At 48.8% G+C, this 18,733-nt stretch overlaps 2 protein-coding genes across 5 annotated transcripts in view; one reads left to right on the forward strand and one right to left on the reverse strand.

Annotated features, from left to right (window-relative positions):
- The window catches only part of dis3l (DIS3 like exosome 3'-5' exoribonuclease), a gene marked incomplete at its 5' end in the record, with an annotated part of 26,653 nt that extends 17,019 nt beyond the window's left edge, over nt 1-9,634 (forward strand). Inside the window, 11 exons of the mRNA XM_084437254.1 lie at nt 1,239-1,408; nt 1,576-1,737; nt 1,904-2,154; nt 2,281-2,373; nt 3,430-3,718; nt 5,084-5,319; nt 5,653-5,807; nt 5,943-6,121; nt 6,406-6,551; nt 7,796-7,967; nt 9,291-9,634. Coding sequence (XP_084293380.1) covers nt 1,239-1,408; nt 1,576-1,737; nt 1,904-2,154; nt 2,281-2,373; nt 3,430-3,718; nt 5,084-5,319; nt 5,653-5,807; nt 5,943-6,121; nt 6,406-6,551; nt 7,796-7,967; nt 9,291-9,605 — 2,168 coding nt within the window. The 3' untranslated portion in view covers nt 9,606-9,634. The remainder of the gene's footprint in view (nt 1-1,238; nt 1,409-1,575; nt 1,738-1,903; nt 2,155-2,280; nt 2,374-3,429; nt 3,719-5,083; nt 5,320-5,652; nt 5,808-5,942; nt 6,122-6,405; nt 6,552-7,795; nt 7,968-9,290) is intronic.
- Nucleotides 9,635-9,697: 63 nt separating this feature from the next.
- tipin (timeless interacting protein) lies at nt 9,698-16,821 on the reverse strand. 4 transcript variants are annotated; one of them, XM_084437253.1, is made up of 9 exons: nt 16,104-16,674; nt 14,538-14,684; nt 13,319-13,409; nt 12,507-12,582; nt 12,197-12,319; nt 12,025-12,088; nt 11,646-11,852; nt 11,264-11,459; nt 9,698-11,110 (listed from the first exon to the last, which is right to left on the reverse strand). In XM_084437253.1, the coding sequence occupies exons 2-9, from the start codon at nt 14,668-14,670 to the stop codon at nt 10,687-10,689; spliced, it is 1,314 nt and encodes a 437-aa protein (XP_084293379.1). In that variant the 5' UTR covers nt 14,671-14,684; nt 16,104-16,674; the 3' UTR covers nt 9,698-10,686. The 4 variants fall into 4 exon arrangements, with proteins under 4 accessions (XP_084293379.1, XP_084293377.1, XP_084293378.1 ...); XM_084437251.1 differs by lacking the exon at nt 16,104-16,674 and adding an exon at nt 16,788-16,821 and having other exon boundaries at nt 9,698-11,459; XM_084437252.1 differs by having other exon boundaries at nt 9,698-11,459; nt 12,034-12,088.
- Nucleotides 16,822-18,733: the final 1,912 nt, after the last annotated feature.

The raw sequence follows: 18,733 nt of genomic DNA on the forward strand, positions 1-18,733 counted from the left end.
CTCACACCATTTTGCAAACCTCTATCTCTGAATAGTAGTCAGATAGATTGCTGTCCTTTTTCATTAAAGCTAAGATAACAGTGGGTACAGCTCAGTGGGTCAGCTCAGTGGGTCAGCTCAGTGGGTCAGCTCAGTGGCTCAGCTCAGTGGGTCAGCTCAGCTCAGTGGGTCAGCTCAGTGGGTACAGCTCAGCTCAGTGGCTCAGCTCAGTGGGTCAGCTCAGCTCAGTGGCTCAGCTCAGCTCAGTGGGTCAGCTCAGCTCAGTGGGTCAGCTCAGTGGGTCAGCTCAGTGGGTCAGCTCAGTGGGTACAGCTCAGCTCAGTGGGTCAGCTCAGCTCAGTGGGTCAGCTCAGTGGGTCAGCTCAGTGGGTCAGCTCAGTGGGTCAGCTCAGCTCAGTGGGTCAGCTCAGTGGGTCAGCTCAGTGGGTACAGCTCAGTGGGTCAGCTCAGTGGGTCAGCTCAGTGGGTCAGCTCAGTGGGTCAGCTCAGTGGGTACAGCTCAGTGGGTCAGCTCAGTGGGTCAGCTCAGTGGGTACAGCTCAGTGGGTACAGCTCAGTGGGTACAGCTCAGTGGGTACAGCTCAGTGGGTCAGCTCAGTGGGTACAGCTCAGTGGGTACAGCTCAGTGGCTCAGCTCAGTGGCTCAGCTCAGTGGGTCAGCTCAGCTCAGTGGGTCAGCTCAGCTCAGTGGGTCAGCTCAGTGGCTCAGCTCTGCTCAGTGGCTCAGCTCAGTGGCTCAGCTCAGTGGGTCAGCTCAGTGGGTACAGCTCAGTGGGTACAGCTCAGTGGCTCAGCTCAGTGGCTCAGCTCAGTGGGTCAGCTCAGCTCAGTGGGTCAGCTCAGTGGCTCAGCTCAGCTCAGTGGGTCAGCTCAGCTCAGTAAGACTCTATGGACCCTTTCGATGGAACCAATGGAACTTTCGGGCACTAGGGCAATGACTTCTTGGTCCAGGTAAACTGCACTGTAAACTGTGGTGTTATTGTTAACTTGTTATTGTTATATTGAATATATACACTCCATGAAATGGTCAGTATTTCTCAAGTCATGCTGTGAATGGGGGTTTGAACCACAGATTGAAAACAATTAATTAAAAGAATAAAACATGACTGACCAACTTGATTTCAGCAAGTATATATATTTTCCATTTATAAAACTCTACAATGCATGCTCACCCACACAAACACACACACACACAAATTCATAAGCATAAACACTTTATCTTTAAACCCTCTTTGCAGGTAAAGTGGTGGGGATCGTCCAGAGGAACTGGCGAGACTACGTGGTGACCTTCCCCCACCGGGAGGAGAACCAATCCCAGAGCAGGAGCTCCCAGCGTGTCCTGGTCACCCCCTGGGACCAGCGCATCCCCAAGATCCGCATCAGCACCCAGCAGGGCCCCGCGCTCCAGGCAAGGCCTGGCTCCACCCAGCAGCACCGCGCTGGGCAACATGCATATGGATCACATTCATTATCAAATGTTATTGGGGATGTGATTCAACATTTCACACTGATGATGACTGAAATCAGCTGAAGTTGAAGCCATTTCTCTGCTGTCTGTGTCTTGTCTGTCTTTAGGACCACAGAGTGATCGTCCGTCTGGACTCGTGGGAGAGCACGTCCCTCTACCCCAACGGACACAGTGTGAGGGTCCTGGGTCGGGCCGGGGAGCTGGAGACCGAGGTCCAGACCATCCTCATAGAGAATGGCCTCCATGTGGCCCCCTTCTCTGAGGCCCAGGTGAGCCCAGACCACATGTGTATAGTGGAATAAAATGCTGCGTGATAATAGGAACTGATCTTAAGTCAGCTGTGATGTGTCTGTGTGTGTGTGCATGCGTGTGTGTGTGTGCATGCGTGTGTGTGTGTGTGCATGCGTGTGTGTGTGTAACCATGCATGTATTCAGCTGCGGGAGATGCCAGTCAACTCTCCGGAGAGCCCCTGGAAGGTGGACCCCGGTGAGGTCAGCGCCCGGCGAGACCTGAGGGACACGCATCTGGTGTTCAGCATCGACCCACAGGGCTGCGAGGATGTGGACGACTCGCTCTCGGTGCGGACCTTCCCCGGGGGAGAGCGGCTGGAGCTGGGCGTCCACATCGCTGACGTGACACACTTTGTCCCCGAGGGCTCGCTCACAGACCTGGAGGCCCGCTCCAGGTGAAGAAAGGAGAAGGAGGGGGAGGAGGAGCATGATGATGTTGATTTCCTCCCCAGCACCATCCTTCACTAAATTGACACTCAATGGTTTCTTGTGGTAAATGTATCACTCTCTGTTTGTGTCAGGGCCACCACCTACTACCTGGCAGACAGGAGGTATGACATGCTGCCTGCGCTCCTCAGCTCGGACCTGTGTTCTCTGCTGGGAGGGGTGGACAGGTGAGGAAGCCATATACCTCCAAAGCCCTGCAACCCTTCCTACTCAATACTGTCAACCCATTTAGAACCTCTGCCACAGTGAAAGTGCAGGGTGAGAGGTCATGTTTTCGGTGGCGTGTGTTCGTTCGTTTGTTCGTCTTTTAGCAGGATTACGCAAAAACTACCAAACCTTTATTCACGAAACTCGGTGGAAGGATGTAGCATGGGCCGGGCTCACACTACAGGATATTTAAAATCCCAACCAATTTAGAAATCGGGTTACATCACGCACATAAGGAGAATCTTAACAGATATTCTTCTTGCGCATCTCATACAAGCACACACAGCAAGATTTGAAAATAACGGCTCATCACACACTACAGGATCTGATCGTGCCCGAGGGAGCAACTAACCACTGGTCTCGCCGTCTCACTTGTAAAGTCGGGACGTAATAATCTTAAATATCAAACATGTTTGATATTATCGGGGCCGCCCCGATGGGTCTGCGAGCCGATCTGGAGGTATAAGATTGGATCTGTAAACCCGTCACAACACAAGATCATCTGGGCCGATCATCGGCCCCGACCAACGTTCCAGACCAGATTTCTCCTCCGATTGTCGGGAGGGGTGAATCGGGGATAAATCGGCCCAAAAATCCTGTAGTCTGAGCCCGGCATTAGAGCACATTCAATTTTGGAGCAGATCCGAATCACGGGGCGGGTCCAGGAGCCGCCCAAACACGGCTGAGTGAGAGAGCGAGGAGAGAGAGAGAGCGCGCACACACACACACACACACACACACACACACTGCCCGGCGACTCGGGGATCTTGGGAGAGAGAAGCAGAGCGCTATAGCCTACAAACAAACACGGCTTCACTGTCGCATGAACGCAACTCAATACAGCTCTTATTAAAACACTGTCTGTCTTAGTATCAATACTTTAAATTACCGTTTTTGAGTATCGCGGTACTTTCCTAGTATCGATACACCGTGCAACACTAATCGATAGTTCTGAGATAAGAATGCAAAGAACATTGTATTAATGTGTGTGTGTGTGTGCGTGTGTGTGTGTCCAGATACGCCATGAGCGTGCTGTGGGAGCTGGACCCGCGGACCCTGGCGGTGAGCAGCGTGTGGTACGGCCGCACCCTGATCCGCTCCTCCTACCAGCTGCACTACGAGCTGGCCCAGTCCCTCCTGAACGGGGAGCAGGTCCAGGTCCCAGAGCTGGCCCAGCTGGCTGCCTCAGAGAGGGACGCTAAGCTGGCCCAGCTGACCCAGGCCCTGGAGATGCTGACCCACGTGGCCAGACACCTGCGCGTCCAGAGAGACCGAGGGGGAGCGCTAGAGCTGGAGGGGCTGGAGGTCCGTTTTGATTACATCTATTGGACTATTTTTGAAATTCATAGATGTCAGATAAAGTGTCTAGGATTTAAGACTTGAATGTGTCCTGTGCACACCAACCTTTATTCCGACAACTGAGGCTGTAGATGTCGGGTTTCAGCTGAAATAATAGTGCAGCAGGGTTTGCATTGAATCCCAATGTAGGGTGCATGTGTGCATCCATCTATTCATCCATCGTCATCCACTTATCCGGGGCCGGATCGCGGAGGCAGCAGGTCCAGCAGGGGCCCCCAGACATCCCTTTCCCTAGCAGCATGGGTGTGTGTGTGTACCATGGTTCTTTCCCTAGCAGCATCAGTGTGTGTGTGTGTGTGTAACATGGTTCTTTCCCTATCAGTGTGTGTGTGTAACATGGTTCTTTCCCTATCAGTGTGTGTGTGTGTGTGTAACATGGTTCTTTCCCTATCAGTGTGTGTGTGTAACATGGTTCTTTCCCTATCAGTGTGTGTGTGTAACATGGTTCTTTCCCTAGCAGCATCAGTGTGTGTGTAACATGGTTCTTTCCCTAGCAGCATCAGTGTGTGTGTGTGTGTGTGTGTGTGTGTGTGTGTGTGTGTGTGTAACATGGTTCTTTCCCTAGCAGCATCAGTGTGTGTGTGTGTGTGTGTGTGTGTGTGTGTGTGTAACATGGTTCTTTCCCTAGCAGCATCAGTGTGTGTGTGTGTGTGTAACATGGTTCTTTCCCTAGCAGCATCAGTGTGTGTGTGTAACATGGTTCTTTCCCTAGCAGCATCAGTGTGTGTGTGTGTGTGTGTGTGTGTGTGTGTGTGTGTGTGTGTAACATGGTTCTTTCCCTAGCAGCATCAGTGTGTGTGTGTGTGTGTAACATGGTTCTTTCCCTAGCAGCATCAGTGTGTGTGTGTAACATGGTTCTTTCCCTAGCAGCATCAGTGTGTGTGTGTGTGTGTGTGTGTGTGTGTGTGTGTGTGTGTGTGTGTGTAACATGGTTCTTTCCCTAGCAGCATCAGTGTGTGTGTGTGTGTGTAACATGGTTCTTTCCCTAGCAGCATCAGTGTGTGTGTGTAACATGGTTCTTTCCCTAGCAGCATCAGTGTGTGTGTGTGTGTGTGTGTGTGTACCATGGTTCTTTCCCTAGCAGCATCAGTGTGTGTGTGTAACATGGTTCTTTCCCTAGCAGCATCAGTGTGTGTGTGTGTGTGTGTGTGTAACATGGTTCTTTCCCTAGCAGCATCAGTGTGTGTGTGTGTGTGTACCATGGTTCTTTCCCTAGCAGCATCAGTGTGTGTGTGTGTAACATGGTTCTTTCCCTAGCAGCATCAGTGTGTGTGTGTGTAACATGGTTCTTGTGCTCCCGGTCCTGCCCAGGTGCGGGCTCAGCTGGACCAGGAGAGGAACATCACGGCCCTGGTGCCCCGCCAGCCCCTGGAGGTCCACGAGACGGTGGCCGAGTGCATGATCTACGCCAACCACTGGGTGGCGCGCAAGATCCAGGAGAGCTTCCCCCAGCGGGCGCTGCTGCGCCACCACCCGCCCCCGCGCCAGGAGTTCTTCAACCAGCTGAGGGACAGCGCCAGAGCCATGGGCTTCACCATCAACACCAGGTAATGGTAACTGATGGACTGAACTCTGGCTCGGCCAAACCCCCCTCTGTACAGTGGTGAATGGTGTGTTCCAGTTTAGCCACTGAAATGGAATTGGAGTCAACTCTTCATGTATATTATATATAAGGTCATTTTTGCACAAACGCAAAATGAGTGCTCAGCAGTTAAACAACATTTTGACACCCTTGCTATCTGCATGCTCTGGTGAGTCTCACCCATTAGGAACAGTTCCAAGCCATTGCATTTATCAATGGTGAACTGCGTTTTCTGACACACTCATATACACCGTATATTCTAACTACAGGTATGTTTTTTGTGATTCTATTCCACCAGGTCCAACAAGGCTCTGGCTGACTCCCTGGACCGGGCTGTGGACCCCCAGGACCCCCTGGTGAACCGGCTGCTGCGGGTGATGGCCACCCAGGCCATGTCCAACGCTCTCTACTTCTCCACAGGGGCCTGCCCCCAGGACCAGCATTATCACTATGGTAGCCAGGACGATAGCTTATACACAAACACACCTCGGTTAATTTCCTGTCACACTAGTGGAGCTGATAGATAGATACAGGATATGAGGACAGGAAGCACCTTCCTCTAACCCTCCCTGCTCTCGCTCCTCTCAGGTCTGGCTTTGGATCGCTACACCCACTTCACCTCACCTATCCGTCGCTATGCCGACATGATCGTGCACCGCCTTCTCACCGCTGCCATCAATCTAGAAAAGGGGGCGGGGCCTAGCAAGCCCTCAGCCAATAACAAGGACTTGGAAGAGGCGGCACAGCAGATCAACAATAAGAACAGGGTGAGTACAGAGGACTCAAATGCTAATGTCAGTACAGCTTTCTCCTGACCATGTTTCTTAACCATGGAAAAACACACACATCCCTTATATGACACTAAAGTTAAAGTCCCACTGGTTGTCACACACCCGAGTGTGTGAAATTTGTTCTCCGCATTTGACCCATTATCCCCTGGGGGAGCGGTGAGCAGCAGCGGTGTCGCGCTCGGGAATCATTTGGTGATCTTGGCAGTGTATGCGACAGTGTATGTGGTGGTGTAACGTTTTCAAGGTGCCCCCCGGCCCAGGCAGCCCAGCAGGCCCAGAAGCTGTCCACAGAGCTGTTCCAGTGTCTGTACTTCAGAGACAAAGACCCTCACACTGACCTGCGCTGCGTAGCGGATGCTGTTATCTACACCATCATGGCAAATGGCATTCTAGTCTTTGTGCCCCAGTAAGTATCATAAACTCTTAAGGTTTAGGTTAATCTAACCTGATTCTCATTGGTATGATTGTATTGGCTCTGTACTGTATGGTTAATTGCATAAAATGTGTTCTATAAAGTCTATATTTGTGGCGGTGGAGTTATACTTTGCTTGTGTGTGTGTGTGTTAGGGCTGCTCGATTAATCGGATTTTAATCTAGATTAAGATTTTGGCTGTCAACGATCATTAAAACAAAATAATCGCCATAAAACGATTTCAATTCACAAATCAAGTGCACCCTACACTGCAGAGATATTCTGTGCTTGACTCCTCCCCCACCCCCCAAAGCCTCAAAACAAACACTTGTCTTTAGTTCAAAGCGAGACGAGTTGTCAAGCGAGGCGCACGCATGCTCCTCTCGAACGAAACACAAGAAGAAGATTATGGCAGCAGAAAGAGAGGTGGACAAGAGAGCTAAAACCACGTCAGTGGTGTGGAAACACTATGGGTTCGCGGAGACAGATTTGGACCAAGTTGACACGGTGTGTAAAATTTGCTACGCAGTCGTAGGTGCCCCTCAAAGTAGCCCTTCTCAGTCCCGTTGTCACATTCCACTCGCTCATGCCAGACAACAGTCCTTTGCTGGTCCATTCACTTTGCCGTCAAAATAAATCGGTGTCGGCCTAGTTAGGAGAGGCGCTCATATTTACAAGTGTCAGATAAACATGAAACGTCACTTACAAAAGGGTCTATTTTAACAAATGCTGGGTTTTGAAGCCTCAGCGCTGCCATTAAATAACTTATTTAGACGCATTCTGTCATAGTGAAATTATTTTTCCGAGGTAGTCTTCTTCTGTGGTGGTGCCGGTGCTTTGAAGCTTCTTTATCAGTTTTGGCACTTTTATTAATTTATTTATCAAGGTCAAGGTTCACTATTTGTCTCCCATGGGAGAAATGTATCTAATCCAAAGAACATTGTTAAAAAGAAAAGCCACTGTCAACATTTAATAAATTAATTGTTATCAAAGTCAATAATTTGATTTGTTAAGAAAATGTTAAAACTTTTGATTAAAATTTAAAAAAACAATGAATAATCGTGTTAAATAATCGTGATCTCAATATCAATCAAAATAATCGTGATTATGATTTTTGCCATAATCGAGCAGCCCTAGTGTGTGTGTGTGTGTGTGTGTGTGTGTGTGTGTGTGTGTGTGTCTTTATATAGACAGTTCAGTAGGCCACTGTGAAGTGACACTGCTCATGTTGATTCCAGGTACGGCCTGAAGGGGGCGGTGTACCTGAAGAACCGGGAGGGCCAGGTGGTGAGTGTGAGGAAGGATGGCAGCTGTGAGTGGCTGATGGGCTCCCTCCACAGACACCTGGACCACATCAGCAGCAACACCTCCACAGGCACCTCCACCTTCCATCTGTTTGACCACATCACCGTAAGTCCTCATCTGACCTGATATGCTTCACTGGGTTGGGCTTTCATTGAGCTTGTTAGGAGTTATGATACATGCTATGTGTTCTACCCACTAGAATGCATGAAATTGCAGAAGAACACAACATTTCTCAATCAAATCGATCAGGATTAACTAACCAAAGCTGATCAACTATTAACCCCATACTGTATGTGACGCTATATGTGTGCCGTTTCGCTAATATAGCGTCACCCCAACTTCCCATGAGAAAGAGGGTGAATGCTGTTCCGGGGCACTTCTTACCTATTTCCCAACGTCACATCTCAAATGTGGTATCTACCTGTACATGCTCCTACGGATGTCTGTAACACCTGTACATGCTCCTACGGATGTCTGTAACACCTGTACATGCTCCTACGGATGTCTGTCACACCTGTACATGCTCCTACGGATGTCTGTAACACCTGTACATGCTCCTACGGATGTCTGTCACACCTGTACATGCTCCTACGGATGTCTGTAACACCTGTACATGCTCCTACGGAAGTCTGTAACACCTGTACATGCTCCTACGGATGTCTGTAACACCTGTACATGCTCCTACGGATGTCTGTAACACCTGTACATGCTCCTACGGATGTCTGTAACACCTGTACATGCTCCTACGGATGTCTGTAACACCTGTACATGCTCCTACGGATGTCTGTAACACCTGTACATGCTCCTACGGATGTCTGTAACACCTGTACATGCTCCTACGGATGTCTGTAACACCTGTACATGCTCCTACGGATGTCTGTCACACCTGTACATGCTCCTACGGATGTCTGTAACACCTGTACATGCTCCTACGGATGTCTGTAACACCTGTACATGCTCCTACGGATGTCTGTAACACCTGTACATGCTCCTACATGCTCCTACGGATGTCTGTCACAAAAACGGGATGTAAAAATGATAGGCCGTGGTGAAATAACCGTTTAAATCAGATTCTTTGACAGACTGTGACTAACATTTTCAATGTGAATGCTTCTTTTCTCGTGTTACTGACAGACTCGGTGCCCGATATGCAGTAACTGCCATTAACGCAAGAAACATTCACATTCACATACCGTCTAGTGTCACATATGGGGCTTATCAACTGTGTTGAAAAGCATTTTAACGCATGCTGAACAGGAAATCTGTTGCATTGTTTTCTATGCCGTCATATGTCGACTAGTTAAATGTTGCTTTAAACAACAGGTATACAACCAGTAAAAACCCAGACCTTTCATCGCTCTACTTTCTCAGAACCATGTCTGTTCTTATTCATCACCTAGATGACATTGACTTCCTCCTCTCCCCCAGGTGCGTATCTCTGTTCAGATATCACGCTGCCACTCAGACAGCCTCCACCTGGAGCTGATTATCAACAAGCCCCACCAGGCCCAGCAGGCCCCACAGGCCCAGGCCCGGGGCCGCTCTCAGCTGGTCCAGGAGGTGGTCCGCCTGGCAGAGGAGGCCTCCCAGCAGGCCCTGGAGAAGAAGGCCCGGGAGCCCAGACTCGTCAAGGAGGAGAGGGAATTCTGCCAGAGCAAAGGCCCCAATCTGTACTCCCTCCTGGAGGAGGTCCGTGAGCTAGCCCTCCTGGACCTGTCTGGCTGTGGTGGAGGAGGTCTGTGAGCTAGCCCTCCTGGACCTGTCTGGCTGTGGTGGAGGAGGTCCGTGAGCTAGCCCTCCTGGACCTGTCTGGCTGTGGTGGAGGAGGTCTGTGAGCTAGCCCTCCTGGACCTGTCTGGCTGTGGTGGAGGAGGTCCGTGAGCTAGCCCTCCTGGACCTGTCTGGCTGTGGTGGAGGAGGTCCGTGAGCTAGCCCTCCTGGACCTGTCTGGCTGTGGTGGAGCTGAACTGGGATCAGTGGCCCAGGCCTGTGCGACATCAGCATAGACTGCTAGGGTTGATCTAGGGTCAGATTGTGGTTGGATATGGTGGATGTAGAGTAATGCTCTGATGTTCACGCTCAGCTTTTGAAAGATGAAAAAACACTTTTTCATCACTGACTTCACGATACACTGACATGTATTACACTGAGGACATTTGATAATAGAAAGTTATGTTTTTAACCAAAATATATTTTTGTAACATGTTTGGAGGTTGGTAGTTTGTGAAAATAAGTGCTTTGCTGTATTATTTTGAAATTAAAAGTGTATAATTAAATAGTTTAACCATAATGGATTTTCTACAAAGTCAGTCTAATTATGTTGTCAAGTCAACTGTATGCAAAGTCAAGACAATAGATTTTTATTAAGGACATAAAAAGGCTTGTATTAATAGGTTTAATTAGAAAAGAAAGAAGTAACAACTGAAAAAGCATGCTGCAAGTGCACTTAACACAATCGTCTGAACAAGGACCACAATCGTCTGAACAAGGACCATTAAGAAGAGTGAATTCTCAAAATGTTCAGGTTCATAACTTGGTTATTATGGTTGTCTATTAACCGTTAGACAACAAAACTTGACAAGTATGAAATGGTGGATTTGATTAGAAGTTCAAATGTGACCTGTGTTTCTGTTTTGCAAACCCTTGAAAGTATAAAGCACCCTAAGCCTGGTAGCCATTGGAACTGTGCTAGCGTGTGTGCATGTCATTGTGTGCATGTCATTGTGTGCATGTCATTGTGTGCATGTCATTGTGTGTCTGTAATCAATAAGGACTGGAGGAGTCAATCCCTGAGGTCCTTCCTAGCTGTGTGTGTGTGAGAGAGTCAGTCGCTGTCAGGGACGGGGCTGCGCTCTCCCCTCTCAGGGACGGGGCTGCCCTCTCCCCTCTCAGGGACGGGGCTGCGCTCTCCCCTCTCAGGGACGGGGCTGTGCCTGCCCTCTCCCCTCTCAGGGACGGGGCTGCGCTCTCCCCTCTCAGGGACGGGGCTGCGCTCTCCCCTCTCAGGGACGGGGCTGCGCTCTCCCCTCTCAGGGACGGGGCTGTGCCTGCGCTCTCCCCTCTCAGGGACGGGGCTGCGCTCTCCCCTCTCAGGGACGGGGCTGCGCTCTCCCCTCTCAGGGACGGGGCTGTGCCTGCCCTCTCCCCTCTCAGGGACGGGGCTGCGCTCTCCCCTCTCAGGGACGGGGCTGCGCTCTCCCCTCTCAGGGACGGGGCTGTGCTCTCCCCTCTCAGGGACGGGGCTGTGCCTGCGCTCTCCCCTCTCAGGGACGGGGCTGCGCTCTCCCCTCTCAGGGACGGGGCTGCGCTCTCCCCTCTCAGGGACGGGGCTGTGCCTGCGCTCTCCCCTCTCAGGGACGGGGCTGTGCCTGCCCTCTCCCCTCTCAGGGACGGGGCTGCGCTCTCCCCTCTCAGGCAGAGGAGAGTCTGGAGACAGTAATGAGCCTTTGTGTCGGGAGCTGTTAGAGGGGTCAGCTGTGCTCTTCCTCTGGTCATCATCATCTACACCTCCGCTGTTCTGTTGACTGTGGAAGTGTGACGTGGAACTGGTAGAAGGTTCTTCTGCCGACATACTCAATGACATGGGCTGGGAGGAGTCTGAGGAAGGGATTGAGTGGCATCAGTGACACATTGTATTGACTTTGATTCCTCCTTCTTGATATGCATTTGATTAAATGTTCCAAGAGTAAGATTAAACGACAAAAACAGATGATACAAGGAATCAAGAAAAGACTGCTGAGACTCAACAGTCATGATGTCCTCTTTACTGTCAGAGATACTGACCCGAGTGCTGCTGCATGCGGGCCTGCCTCCTCTCCAGGGCCAGCTGCTTGTTGAGCTTAATGCGTCTTTGCTGTTCTTCAGTCAGCAAGGGGGCAGCTGGGGTGGAGTGCACCAGCCTTTGGGGTTCCTCTGGGAAGCCCGCATCTCCGAAGGGGTCCAGGTCTTCCTGGATACGGTTCTCTCTGGGCACTGCCTCATCCTCCTCACCTAAAGGAATGGAACCCGTCAATCTGTAAATATTCTTCTATTTTTTATAGACATTTAAACTTGAAATAAATTGTCAAATGCAAAAATATTCCTTTATGGTAAATTGAATGACCCACTCAAACATTCTGGTCAATCAATCAACTCTGAATTTAGAGGGGCATTTGCCTCTTACCGTCTTTACCGATAAAATCTTCATGTGTTAATGGCATGTCCAACCTTATTCGCTTGAGACAGGTCTGAGAAACGAGAATAGTTGGTTATACTGTATTCTTAGATCAACAGCCGTGGTGATATTGAAAATGAGCTATTGAAAATTGAAAATTGGCGCATTCCTGCAGTCTCACCTGTACGTCTTTCTTGCCACCTAGCGTTTCCAGTTTGTCGATGAAGTGGTCAAACTGCAGCTTGGGGTACAGCCTGTGAGCCCAGTTCTCCATCCTCTGCATCAGCACCCGCAGATCCTCTGCCTGAATGGAAACATGCATAGTAACTCAGGCTCAAGTGCACACACAGCTCACAACTGAATAGCACAACATTTGGCCATCATGAACACCTTTTTTTTATGCCTTTCTGGATAAAAGATCAACAAAGACCATGTGCCCAACTGATCCCAGTTGAATTTGAGAATCTGGTGCCAACATTGCCAGAAATCACCTCGTGTCCTTTTCCTTTGAAATGAACATTGTTGAACAGGGTGCGTAGAGCTGGAAGTCCTCTCTCAGAGGTCAGCCTGGAAACCAATAACAATGTTGGACCAAGCATTAAACATTTCAGCCTGGAAACCAATAACAATGTTGGACCAAGCATTAAACATTTCAGCCTGGAAACCAATAACAATGTTGGACCAAGCATTAAACATTTCAGCCTGGAAACCAATAACAATGTTGGACCAAGCATTAAACATTTCAGCCTGGAAACCAATAACAAACCAAGCATTAAACATGTCCACAGCGCAAAACACAATATTTGATCAAAGGAATACATAGAGCTGCAACCTTTCATTCCAACTAGGGATGCACAGATATGAAAAATTTGGCCGATAACAGATATTAACATTGCTGTCATGGCCGATAACCGATATTTACCGATGTCGATATATTCTGTATAAAAACAAGTTTATATGATAATCAAATGTTATACATACAGAAAAACATGTAAACACCGTCTCTATTTCCAAAACATTTAGAAAAGCTGATAAATCATAGATTTACCGCATTGTTTCCTCTCAAAAACAACACACAACAGCAGCTAGACAGGAATAATTATCGGCTGTTCACATCGACCCTGTTTTGCACATCGGACCGATACCGATATATTAATGATGACTAACATTGGCCGATACCAATATGATTGCCGATATATCGTGCATCCCTAATTCCAATAGTATTCTCTAATATTACAAGGCTATTACATTAGATGACAAAACAACCGAGAGAGAGGTCTCCTTCCACAGAGACATACTTCACCTCTGAGAGTCTAGTTTGGGCTGTGGCCTCTTCACTCTCCTTTTAGCAGCAGGGACCTCAGCCAGCCTGGAGATCTCTCCATCCTCCTCCCCTAGGCATCAGCAGACAAGACCAATGATGAACACACATTTTCATGTGTACTGAGCATGAATGCCAACTCATGACAGGTTATTTTCCTAACCAAAAGTGAAGCATGACATTACAGTAATTTAGCAGACCCTTTTATCCAAATTGACTTACAATTAAATGTATGCCGTGAAGTGTGCCATTACTCACCAAACTTATAAGTGCATCTCTTTCTAAAGAAGCATCTAAGAGCCTAACCTACTGCTAAAGTAAAAGTGCAAGAACAGCTACAGTAAGTATGTAAAAGTACAAATACAAGTGCCACGAGGAAGGGTCAGAGTACAGTAGGACCCCACTCAGCCGAACTTCAGAGATCCGAACCTCCCGGTCTACCGGACAGGCTTACATTTATTTTTTTATTTTTTTAGCCTGCCTACGTGCCTCTAATGTGATCTTTAGAAACGTCTTTAGACACGAAATAGCTTCCTCACTTGCTCCAGCAGGCATGCGCACAGCGTGCTGGAGCAACGATTGCGCGCTGTGCGCATTAGTGCTGGAGCAAGTGAGGAAGCTATTTCGTTTCGAAAGACGTTTCTAAAGATCATGGCATGTGAAAACCACAACAGGCCTATGCTCTATGTAAGCACAACTAGCGATTCATCAAGACAGATTGATGAAAACAACCGTTTCGCGGCAGAAAATAGATGTTTAGAAACTGCATTCTAAGTGCCCCGACCACCGCCATTACATTACATTTGATCAAAGCACGCACTCAATTGGAAATTCGGTTATTTTATTATAGGCTACTGTAGGTCTATTATAGGCTAGGCTATATGAGTTTAGTTGGCTATTTGATTGCAATTTTGATGCATTTTCACAAGTTATTAAGGTTATTTATCGGTCTATTATGAGTCTATATGGAACAAGTATACCACTTATTTAATTTGGTGCATTTAAACATAAGTTTCAGTCATCCGGACATTTCAGAGATACGAACGACCTTCGGTCCCGTTGGGTTCGGATAAGTGGAGTCCTACTGTAGTACTTAGTGAAGACGTACATTTTCAGCTGTAAGCATTTAACTGTATTTTTGGTTTTCAGATATTCTGGACTGTAGACTTTCAATGACTAGTGGTCCACTCATGGGCCTCACCATTAGTGAAAGGGTCCCCATCTCCACCCGCCTGTCCTGGAGAGAAGGGTGGTGGGAGAGGGGGGAACGACTCATCCTCTATGTGCTCATAGTTTGGGATGTCAAACAGGCCATTATCCATCTGATCGCTCATGGTGCGTTAACCTCCTGCATGAGAGAGAAAAACACACCTGATTATTACAGCACACATCTATTCCGACACTCTCCGGACAATAGCGTGTGTAGCTAACATTAGTGTGATCTGTCATCACTGACTCATACCCAGCTGTTATACTTTATAAAAGGCATGACATACTAGCAGTTGGATGACATGCTTAGCTCCACGATGAAGTGATCACTTCACTGTTAAGAGAAGTTAATATGTTAGCTGGCTAGCTCACTGTTGAGAGAAGTTAATGTTAGCTGGCTAGCTCACTGTTGAGAGAAGTTAATGTGTTAGCTGGCTAGCTCACTGTTAAGAGAAGTTAATGTGTTAGCTGGCTAGCTCACTGTTGAGAGAAGTTAATGTGTTAGCTGGCTAGCTCACTGTTAAGAGAAGTTAATATGTTAGCTGGCTAGCTCACTGTTAAGAGAAGTTAATATGTTAGCTGGCTAGCTCACTGTTGAGAGAAGTTAATATGTTAGCTGGCTAGCTCACTGTTAAGAGAAGTTAATATGTTAGCTGGCTAGCTCACTGTTAGAGAAGTTAATGTGTTAGCTGGCTAGCTCACTGTTAAGAGAAGTTAATATGTTAGCTGGCTAGCTCACTGTTGAGAGAAGTTAATATGTTAGCTGGCTAGCTCACTGTTGAGAGAAGTTAATATGTTAGCTGGCTAGCTCACTGTTGAGAGAAGTTAATGTGTTAGCTGGCTAGCTCACTGTTGAGAGAAGTTAATGTGTTAGCTGGCTAGCTCACTGTTAAGAGAAGTTAATATGTTAGCTGGCTAGCTCACTGTTAAGAGAAGTTAATATGTTAGCTGGCTAGCTCACTGTTGAGAGAAGTTAATATGTTAGCTGGCTAGCTCACTGTTAGAGAAGTTAATGTGTTAGCTGGCTAGCTCACTGTTAAGAGAAGTTAATGTGTTAGCTGGCTAGCTCACTGTTGAGAGAAGTTAATGTTAGCTGGCTAGCTCACTGTTAAGAGAAGTTAATATGTTAGCTGGCTAGCTCACTGTTAAGAGAAGTTAATGTGTTAGCTGGCTAGCTCACTGTTAGATAAGTTAATGTGTTAGCTGGCTAGCTCACTGTTGAGAGAAGTTAATATGTTAGCTGGCTAGCTCACTGTTGAGAGAAGTTAATATGTTAGCTGGCTAGCTCACTGTTAGAGAAGTTAATATGTTAGCTGGCTAGCTCACTGTTAGATAAGTTAATGTGTTAGCTGGCTAGCTCACTGTTGAGAGAAGTTAATATGTTAGCTGGCTAGCTCACTGTTGAGAGAAGTTAATATGTTAGCTGGCTAGCTCACTGTTGGCCGAGTTGGTAGCTGGTCAATGTACTGCAGTACTAGCTAACTAACTGATGGTAATATAGGCAGCTTCACAGCTAGCTAGCGTAAGATAGGTTTCCAGACAGAAAAAGCACACATACTCTGCACAAAAACCAATGTGAAATAACTGCGGTCGAGCAGCCGCACTTTCCTTCTCCACGGTCAAATGAGACGCACGTTTTTCTTCACACACATTTGGTCCCCGCCGCACACTCCGGCTGGCTAGCTAGCCCTGGCTCGGTCCTCGCCCTGGCTCGGTACTAACCCTGGCTCGGTACTAACCCTGGCTCGGTACTAACCCTGGCTCGGTACTAGCCCTGGCTCGGTACTAACCCTGGCTCGGTACTAACCCTGGCTCGGTACTAACCCTGGCTCGGTCACCACCGCACACTCCGGCTGCTAACGTGGTTGGCTGGCTAACGAGCCCGCGCTATTATAACTAGCTAGCTAGCCTAACCTAACCCTATCCTAGCCTAACCTATCCTAGCCTAGCCTAACCTAACCCTATCCTAGCCTAGCCTAACCCTATCCTATCTTAGCCTAACCCTAGCCTAGCCTAACCCTATCCTATCCTAGCCTAACCCTAGCCTAGCCTAGCCTAACCCTAGCCTAACCCTATCCTAGCCTAGCCTTAACCTAACCCTAGCCTAGCCTAGCCAGCACGTCCTTGCATGATTCTTACGGATTTGATAATGATACAAAGCTGATGCATAGTCCACCAACACAATTCACTTACAGTGTAGTAAGCTAGGAAATATTAATGATTGAGCTAGTGAGCCACTTACCTTTGACGTGTAAACTAGCCTCGCGTCACAGTCTCCTCGGGGAGGAGCTGGTATCTACTAGCCTCGCGTCACCGGTCTTCTTCTTCTTCTTCCTTGAGTTTTATGGCGGATCGCAAACAGCTTAAAGGTGCATACCGCCACCTACTGTACAAGAGTGTGCATCATCATGTCATCATCCTAGTGCTCACAGACTACAGTCTGCCCCACAACCGTGTGTCACCCAAGAAAGTAAATAGAGCCTTCCTGCAGATTCCTACCCCCTCCCCCTCCGTGCCCAGTAAACCCCTCAAAGTCCATTCCCGACCTGCTTCTCTGACCTTATCCCGGAGTCTCTCTCTCTCTACTCCATAGTTGGGACAGTGCAACAGAACATGTTCAGTATTTTCCGCAGCTCCACAGTGCCCACATATATCACTCCCCCTTTTCCCCAGTACAAACAAGGTGCCGTTCAGTCCCGTGTGATCAAACCTGAGTCTAGCCATGACGATTTCCTCCCTCCTGGTCTGTGCAGTGTAGTTCTTCACCATAACTGACTTCTGCACCCTGTGATACCCCCTCCCCTTCTGGTCTTCATCCCACCTCTTCTGCCAGAACTCAAATCCCTTCCTCCTAATCACCGCTTTCCCCTCTCCCTTCCCGAGCGGAACAGGCACCGAGATGACCTTAGTCAGCGCACCTTTCGCCAGTCGGTCTGCAGTCTCATTCCCTGTCACCCCCTCATGTGCCGGAACCCAACAAAACTGCACGTCTATCCCACCCCTGTGAAGCCTAAACAAACTGTGATACAATTCAATAAGCAGATCCTCCCTGACGGACTGGGTGGACTGTATACTGTCCAGCACCGATTTGGAGTCCGTGCACACCACCACTCTATCAGGTCTGACCTCCTCCACCCACTGCAACCCAAGGATGACCGTCACCATTTCAGCCGTGTACACAGATAACATATCAGACAGCCGCTTGGAAAGACCCACTTCGAACCCGGGACATACACTCCAACCCCCACCCTATCCAGTTCATCCTTTGACCCGTCAGTGTAGATCTCCACACACCCGTAGTAACTCGCACGCAGATACATGCCCGTGTTCAAACCCACTTCACCCGGCTGCCATCCATGTCTTCTCTCCAGAACGCGCCTGTCCACGGTCACTTCAGGGAAGAGCCAAGGGGGCACCCAACTAACTGGGGCGGACCTAGTGAACTCCATCCCCTCCAGCCCATAGTCCCTCACTGTGGCTCCAATAGTCCACCCAAACCCAGTCCCCTGGAACCTATTGAGTTCCCAGCAATCCCGCAACGTGAGCTTAGCAAGGTGGTCGTCCCCACACCCTTGCAGCCTAACCCAGTAGGCCAGCGCCAGTTTCTCCCGCCTGAGCTCCAGTGGCATTTCTCCACCTTCTACGAGCACCGCATTATTGGGGGTAGATCTAATAGCTCCCAAACAGATCCGCAGAGCCCTGTATTGCAACCGATCCACCTTAAGCAATGTAGACTTAGCTGCCACTGCATACACCACCCCCCCATAGTCCAGAGCTGACCTCATCAGTGCCCTATAAATGTCCAGCATTGACTGCGTTCCTGCCCCCCAGTCACACCCAGCCACAGCACGCAGTAGATTGACTACCTTTTTGCACTTGGTTTCCAAGTGGCGAATGTGTACTGCCCATGTAAACCTGCTGTCGAGCCACAGGCCCAGGTATTTAAACTCTGTAACCAATTCCAGAGGCCGACCATAGAGCATGAGCCCCCCAGCCTCGAGCTTGCGTTTATTAGTGAACACCATGTAGCAGGACTTGCTCGCTGACAGTTTGAACCCCCACTCATAAGACCACCTTTCCACCTTCTCAATCGCCTGCCTCAGCTTCCCGAACACGTACGGCACATTCCTTCCCCTCATCCAAATGGCCCCATCGTCTGCATAAAGAGCCGACTTGATGCATCCCTCA

This window comes from Borostomias antarcticus, assembly GCF_949987555.1.
Source record: "Borostomias antarcticus genome assembly, chromosome: 4".
Lineage (NCBI taxonomy): Eukaryota > Metazoa > Chordata > Actinopteri > Stomiiformes > Stomiidae > Borostomias > Borostomias antarcticus.

What these genes read in the sequence shown, in the direction of transcription:
- tipin (XM_084437251.1), bottom strand. Translation starts at nt 14,670, where the DNA reads ATGAGCGATCAGATGGATAATGGCCTGTTTGACATCCCAAACTATGAG. An exon ending in CCCAAACTAGACTCTCAGAG is followed by an intron (nt 12,583 to 13,318) that starts GTGAAGTATGTC and finishes ATTGGTTTCCAG; the next exon opens with GCTGACCTCTGAGAGAGGAC. An exon ending in TCAAAGGAAAAGGACACGAG is followed by an intron (nt 12,320 to 12,506) that starts GTGATTTCTGGC and finishes GTTTCCATTCAG; the next exon opens with GCAGAGGATCTGCGGGTGCT.